Here is a 7,683-nt window from a genome sequence, read left to right as displayed (position 1 = left end):
TAGCTTTATTTAAAACTCAAAACATTTACATTTTATATATCTTCCAAGACGAAGAAAATGGTGGAAAAGTGAATGTAGTTCCCTTCTCCATCCGCTGACTCCTTCAACTCGCACAACGCTCCAGGCCAATCAAATAAAGAGTCTTTGCTAAACACGTATGTTCTTCCCTCTCACCCCTGCCTCTGATGCCATTCCTCTGTGAACACCTGGGTGTGTCCTGCCACGATCACTTTACAGGGGTGGCACTGTTACCTGTCTGACAGGCTGAGCTGCCTCATGCTGATCTCCCTGCCCAAAAGTGCACCTTCCAGGATCCATTTAATTGGAGGAGGTTTGACGGGGAGTGGCAGAGGAGGTGGAGCTCATTGGATCCTCCTCCACAGTCAAAGGCAGATATAAACCCATCATGGATAGAGAGAAGACACTTAGAGGGACTTGACTCTCCTCTTAGTGTGCTCAACTGCTCTGTCAAACCTCTCTTTCTGCTCCTTCTTCTCTCTGTGAATCCTTTCCTCTCAGAGGAAACCATGTCCGTTCAAATCAGCAGAACCGTAAAAACCAGCAGAAGTAGTGGTGGCTTTGGAGGTGGAAGTACCTATGGAGGTGGAACCAGCTTTGGTGGTGGAAGCAGCTATTCTAGTGGCGGAGGCGGAGGTGGAGGTGGAGGACGAAACTATTCCTCAAGATCTCTCTCGTTTGGTACTTCTCGACCAATTATGAGTTCATCTAGCTCAATGCTTCAATCAAGCATGAGGAGTAGTGGTGGTGGTGGTGGTTTTGGTGGTTACGGTGGTGGTGGTGGTGGTGGTGGTGGTTACGGTGGTGGTGGTTTCAGTGGTGGTGGATATGGTGGTGGTTACGGTGGTGGTGGTGGTGGCAGTGGCGGTGGTGCATACGGCATCCCCTTCGGTGGTGGTGGTGGCGGCGGATTCCCTGGAGGAATGGGAGCCATCACAGCCGTCACAGTCAACTCACAACTGCTAAGCCCCATGAACATTGAAATCGACCCCAACATCAGCACTGTCCGCACCCAAGAGAAAGAGCAGATCAAGACCCTGAACAACCGCTTCGCCAGCTTCATTGACAAGGTGAGGAGCCCTCTTCTACTTTATGTTTATGTCCTACAACATTTTGTCTGAGTGCAGAGTGATTTTAATATGTTTGAAGCCCTTAGTTGGCTGAAAAATGTATATGTATGTGGTCTAAGAAAGGTGCATCAAATAATGGGAATAGATGTGGGACGCAATGCATAGTTCATGTTGTGGACAGGGGCCACCTGGGCTCATTAAATATTACACAGCAACTCATACGAACCTGAACAATGTGTGCAGCAAGGGCTTAGCTAAAGCCTACTTCAAAAATCAATACTACCGCAATGGAATACAATTTATTCAGTCATGCAAATCTGCTGTGTGGGCTCCTCTCATTTCAAACAGAATGCAATACTGTTCATCAGCTGACATTTTGCACTGACACTGAAAGCAGATCGTTGCTCCTTTAATTTGCTTTACACAATAATTGGCCCTTTGCCATCTGTCACTATGTGGACTGCGAGACAGGAGAGGGATCAGGCTAGAGAGTTCCTATCCAATGACTGGTGGCTCTATGTATTGGGGAAAGAAGGGATCAGGTTATCACCTATTCCAATGGCAGCAAGGACTCTCAAACTCTAAATGGTGCTGCAGAAATGGGACCCCATCTTAATTTTCCAAAAGAAAAGGGGTGAGACTATATTTGAGTTTTTGAATTCACCAACTTTCATGCATAAAGGAAAAACTTGCAGAGAAGAAGATACTTTTTCTTTCAGAGAAAACAAGTGAACCACACCCAGCGGGAGAAAATGCTCTTAACCGCACCCCATTTCTATGCAATACTATGCAGTTAAATGCTCAATCTACTCCAACAAGCAGTAAATACAAAATTAAGAGTTTTAAGGAGTGATTTAGATTAGAAATTTCTATAAAATTAAATCCCTAAAGCACTCAATGGACGTGACAGTTAATTACTCTGGGCATGATGGATTAATTAGGGCTGTGGCAGACAAGTTCAATCAGGGAAAGTATGCATCCTGGAGGCGAGGGTGCAGCCGTTTGAGGGGAGGGGCTGGGTTGAGGTGTGGCACAGTACACCTCACCTGACCTTCAAAAAGAATTAAGCCTACAGGCACACCTACACACCCAAAACTGGAGGGATGGGCCCCACCACCAGGGTTTTTAAAACCGGATTGCAGAGAACTGTACTCTGTGCTCGAACGCACTGTTCTGCCTCATAGGGAATGCATTGAAATGTGTTTTCCAAGGTCATGACAGATTTTTCTAAATGTATGATCTCATTTGAGCAGTTCTACTACACTGCACATTGTATTATGTCTCAAAAGTCCTTGCCCTGGGTGGGCATTATAGTATGGAAGCGGCCAGCATTGGTGATTTTTTTTTTTTTTGCTCTGGGAAAGTCATACACAGGTGTGGCCCCATGGATCACCTGAGGAAAGTAAAACAAAGAAGACAAACACATTTATTATCTTAGAGTGAGCATGCCTAATCATGCAGAGAAGTACAAGTAACTACAGTCTACTACTTCTATGTAGTTAAATTCATATATGTGTATTATCCCCAGTGTGTCATGTATTATTGTTTTACTAACCACATAATCAGACCAACATGTTTTCTTGCAGATTGGATCTAACCCTAAAATGATTATATCTTTTAGGTCCGCTTCCTGGAGCAACAGAACAAAGTGCTGGAGACCAAATGGAGCCTGCTGCAGGATCAGACCACCACCCGCTCCAACATCGACGCCATGTTCGAGGCCTATATCGCCAACCTGCGCAGACAGCTCGATGGGCTCGGCAATGAGAAAATGAAGCTGGAGGGAGAGCTGAGGAACATGCAGGGCCTGGTTGAGGACTTCAAGAACAAGTGAGAAAAACACAAGCACAAATAAAGTGCTAAAGTTGTTGAACTTCCCAAGTCTTTTTACCATCAGCAAATATTTTCCCACTTTCTTTGTCAGATATGAAGATGAAATCAACAAGCGTGCCAGTGTGGAGAATGAGTTTGTGCTCCTGAAGAAGGTGAGGGTTGATTATTAAGTTCCATCATATATTGGAATGCATTTCATTTGTTATCTAGTTACACAAACTCATCTGTGATGCATCATTGGTAATATTCAACATTTAAAGCCAACGATGCAATGAGCTTTACATTAATTACCCAGCACTTTTTCAGAAATCACCTAGTTACAATGAATTGTTGCTCTTAACTTGAAATGACCAATAGAGACAATCTTCTTCTCCAATAGGATGTAGATGGCGCCTACATGAACAAGGTTGAGCTGGAGGCCAAAGTTGACTCCCTTCAGGATGAAATCAACTTCCTCAGAGCTGTCTTTGAGGCGGTAAGCAAGATGAACAACACCATAGCCCTGTCGTGTTTGTTTATTTCTGTCATTAATATAAGGAAAGACTCCCTAATGTACATTTTACCCTTTTAACTCTCCTACTTTCTAAATATGACAAATGTATCTTGTGCAGGAACTGAATGAGCTCCAGGGACAGATCAAGGACACTTCGGTCATTGTGGAGATGGACAACAGTCGCAACCTGGACATGGACTCCATTGTGGCTGAAGTCAAGGCTCAGTATGAGGAAATTGCCGCCAATAGCAAGAAAGACGCTGAATCCTGGTACCAGCAGAAGGTACGTAGAGAGAGAATGGCATTTCAACAACAGCTCCAATATGAAAACATTTGGAATACATCATAACAATATATTTGTTTGTCTTATTCCTTCAGTTCCAGGAGATCCAGACCAGTGCCGGTAATGCTGGAGACGACCTTCGCAACACCAAGAGTGAGATTGCTGAGCTCAACCGCATGATTAGCCGCCTCCAGAATGAGATTGAAGCAGTCAAGGGACAGGTACGCTCTTAGATACATATATAAAAGTTTGGTAAAGGCATTTTGAATGACAAAATAAGTGTCTGAGTCTTCTGCTAACTTTTCGACTTCTCAGCGTGTCAACCTAGAGGCCCAGATCGCTGAGGCTGAGGAGCGTGGTGAGATCGCAGTGAAGGATGCCAAGGCCCGCATCAAGGACCTTGAGGATGCCCTGCAGAGAGCGAAACAGGACATGGCCCGCCAGGTACGCGAGTACCAGGAGCTGATGAACGTCAAACTGGCCCTGGATATTGAGATCGCCACCTACAGGAAGCTCCTAGAAGGAGAGGAATGCAGGTAAAGGTTTAGCTAATTTGGATTCACACAACGTTTCATCTTCTGAAATTGCTCGACTTGTTGCCAATGCTAATTTGTGTTCATCTTTGCAGAATCGGTCAAGGTGGCGGAAATGCAACCATTCACATCACCTCATCTTCAAGTATGTAACACATGTTAAAATACAATCAATAATTTCCAAAACAGTTCATGAAAAGAGGTAGAAGATATTTGGTGAAGCTATCATAGCCACATAGTTTTGGATGATAAGTTTTTCTGGAAATTCAAATTCCTACCATCTCATCTGAAAACGTTTTCTTATTGTCATTTTCAGGTGGTGGTGGCGGCGGCGGCGGCGGCTTTGGCGGCGGCTTTGGCGGCGGGTCTGGCGGCGGCTTTGGCGGCGGGTCTGGCGGCGGCTTTGGCGGCGGGTCTGGCGGCGGCTTTGGCGGCGGCATGGGCGGTGGCGGCGGCGGCTTTGGCGGCAGCGGTTTTGGAGGCGGCAGCAGCGGTAGCAGCTATGGCGGCGGCTATGGCAGCGGAGGATTTAGCAGCGGTGGTGGTGGCAGCAGCAGCATGGTGATGAAATCAACCAGCTCCTCCTCTCGGTCCTACCGTTAAAAGCAGCAGATGTTTTTCCCTCCATTCTTCTTTTTCTCTCATTTAGTTCCCCTCCTCTTGTCACTTCCCTTCTTTCTGACCCTCAGTCATAAAACGTACTTAAACCCAAGTCGTCTCTTTCTCACAAACATTTTACTATTCTCATTTGTTAGATCCATGTAATGGTTCAGCTCTCTTTGACTTAAGTTACTGTGTCCCTGCTCCCTCTTTGGTACCTATACTACCTACAGAGATTACTTCAGGATACAAGTCGAGATATAGAAATGATAAGAGCAGAAACTAAGAGCAGCAGAAATGTGAGTCAGTACTCTCTTCATTTGATCAGTCAGCCCGGCTGGCTTTTGGTTGCTAGATTTGTTGTCAGGCAGACAAGAGGATACTTGTAGTGTCATGACACAGTTTCCTTACAAGGCAACAATCATTGCACACAAAATGCAAAGAGCAGCTTTGAGACTTCTCTGTTGTCTCACATCTGTCATTTTGCTGTGCATTTTAAGATCATCAAAAGCAGCCACATATAACACTCTCATAACTTCCTTTTATGATCCTATGGTGTTTCACTTTCCACTTACACGCTGAATAAAATAAGAAATACGGAAAAGGCTGATTGTGAAAACAAGATTCATTGTGAATTTACCACCCTAACATCTGCAATAAATCTGATTTCATTCCCATCAACGCAGTTTTGTTTCCATTTTATAGATTGTTCTTGTACTTTTTCTGTGTAACGTTTACGGAATGCCAATTATTTGGGGTTTTATTTTTCACTCCCTCTATTATTGGTGTACAAGGAATTTTATTTAATTATTTTTGTACATATACAGAAACAGTAATAACCCCAAAAAAAGTGAATGAAGAAAACATAAAAGAATACTATAAATTATTAAAACGATTATATATTAATAAAATATTAAAACACACACACATATTTAATATAGGATAAAGATTAGTTTAGAGTGCAAATATGCTGGAATAAATATTAAAGGATTGATATAATAGGTTGCCTCATGCGCCATCTTTAGAGGCCCCAAAGTGGTGATATGTGCTGAGATACAGTAAACAAAAACCTTAATATGGACACAATTAAAACACAGAACATCAGAGAGAACAGATCAAATAAGGTTTTGTTTGTAAAATACGATAAAAGCAAAATACGACAAAAAAAATCACACATCACACATTCTCCTATGTCACGGATTTTTGAATCTCCGTATACCAACATGCTAAAAGATACAATAACAATGGAAACTCACAATAACATTTATTATTTTCTCCCACAAACATACTTTAACACTAAAGCACTTGGCTATTTATTAGTGAAAGTGGTGTTCAGATGGACAGTATTACCTCATAAGGAAGCCCTGTTAGGGTTTGGGGGGTTTTCCCTTCCTGTAGGTTTTACTGCATGTACATGGTGTGTAAAAGACCCCCCCGGAGAAAGAAGAAACCCCACAGTTAACTGGGGCACATGGAAGAAACCTCAGCAAGAGCAACAGAGATGGGATCCCTCTCCCAGGACGGACAGACCTGCAATAGATGTTGTGTTTGAATTAAAGAGATAATACATTTAAAACATAGGTAGTCCAAATGCAGGAAAATGCATGTGTCTAAAAATAGGAGGATGGTGAATCCAGGTGGATGTCAACAAACTTGTGGGAGACATCAAAGAAGTAGTAAGCATCAGGCAGGACCACAGCGACAGGGCGGCCCGAGTCTGGATCCAGGACATAGACAGACACCGAAAAGCATACCAATACTGCACATAGTTTTGGGGTATTTCCAGATTTCCGTTAGTTTTTCATCCTTATTATCTTCTTAAATTGTGTGCTTGTATTCACCATGCACCCTAAGGGAAATTCCTCGCCTGTGTTAACCTACTTGGCAATAAACCTGATTCTGAGATTAAATTAGATCAAATTAAATTGAACTTTATTGTTATTGCACAGCTACTCATGTGCAAAACGACTAGTACAGTGCAGAGTTATTCAAAGTATAATATAAGTATTTAAACTATGAATAATACAAGGAGGTATAAACAGCGATATATAAATTGATTAGACTTTAGATCAGGAATAAAAATAAACATAACTATTAACAGAATAAATCTGTCAATCTGAAAGTGTGTGTGTGGGGTGGGGGCAGCTTATTTCTGAATAATATCCTATAGTAGCTGTATTCTGTACTAATTTTCTCCATTGTTTGTCTGTCCATCGCTTAAAAAGCTAATAGACATAGGCCCAATTTGAATGACTCTGCAGTGGTAGGGTGTATAAGGGAGGGAGGGGAGGAGTACAGAGCGCTGGTGGAGGATTTTGTGGAGTCGACTGGAAGAAATCATCTGCTTCTGAATGTGGCCAAGACCAAAGAGATGGTCATTGACTTCAGGAGGAAGAGGACGTCTTCACTGCCCCTGTGCATTCTGGGAGAAGATGTCGCTGTGGTGGAGGACTACAACTACTTGGGAGTGCACCTCGGCAATGGACTGAACTGGAGGGCCAACACTGACGCTGTTTACAAGAAGGGGATGAGCCGACTCTATTTCCTGGGGAAGCTGAGATCCTTCAACGTGTGCAGCAAGATGTTGGAGATCTTCTACCAGTCTGTTGTTGCTAGTGCACTCTTCTTTGCTGCGTTTTGCTGGGGGGGTCAGGATCAGAGCCAGTGACACTAGCAACCAAGAACACTCAAAACCTAACTTCCTCGTAAAATGAGTTTCACTATGATATGATGATGCCCTCTAGCGCTGGAGGATTGTATGACACTGTGTTCCTTTTTTGTTTATAATTTACCATATTTTATTTATTTCATTCGATGCATTTAGTAATTTGAACATAATTGAATAACAACAAC

General features: G+C 43.0%; 1 protein-coding gene across 2 annotated transcripts; it reads left to right on the top strand.

Moving 5' to 3' along the window:
• The first annotated feature begins 408 nt into the window (after positions 1-408).
• Positions 409-5,511, top strand: krt5 (keratin 5). 2 transcript variants are annotated; one of them, XM_063891911.1, is made up of 10 exons: positions 409-1,088; positions 2,710-2,918; positions 3,013-3,073; positions 3,301-3,396; positions 3,533-3,697; positions 3,793-3,918; positions 4,013-4,233; positions 4,326-4,375; positions 4,547-4,572; positions 4,606-5,511. In XM_063891911.1, the coding sequence occupies exons 1-10, from the start codon at positions 528-530 to the stop codon at positions 4,831-4,833; spliced, it is 1,743 nt and encodes a 580-aa protein (XP_063747981.1). In that variant the 5' UTR covers positions 409-527; the 3' UTR covers positions 4,834-5,511. The 2 variants fall into 2 exon arrangements, with proteins under 2 accessions (XP_063747981.1, XP_063747976.1); XM_063891906.1 differs by having other exon boundaries at positions 4,547-5,511.
• Positions 5,512-7,683: the final 2,172 nt, after the last annotated feature.

The sequence above is a fragment of the Eleginops maclovinus genome, chromosome 1 (genome assembly GCF_036324505.1).
Source record: "Eleginops maclovinus isolate JMC-PN-2008 ecotype Puerto Natales chromosome 1, JC_Emac_rtc_rv5, whole genome shotgun sequence".
Classification (NCBI taxonomy): Eukaryota; Metazoa; Chordata; class Actinopteri; order Perciformes; family Eleginopidae; genus Eleginops; species Eleginops maclovinus.
Note: the sequence above shows the minus strand (reverse complement) of the source record. Positions and strands in the feature narration are given on the sequence as shown.

What these genes read in the sequence shown, in the direction of transcription:
- krt5 (XM_063891906.1), top strand. Translation starts at nt 528, where the DNA reads ATGTCCGTTCAAATCAGCAGAACCGTAAAAACCAGCAGAAGTAGTGGT. An exon ending in AGTTTGTGCTCCTGAAGAAG is followed by an intron (nt 3,074 to 3,300) that starts GTGAGGGTTGAT and finishes CTTCTCCAATAG; the next exon opens with GATGTAGATGGCGCCTACAT. An exon ending in TCAGAGCTGTCTTTGAGGCG is followed by an intron (nt 3,397 to 3,532) that starts GTAAGCAAGATG and finishes TATCTTGTGCAG; the next exon opens with GAACTGAATGAGCTCCAGGG.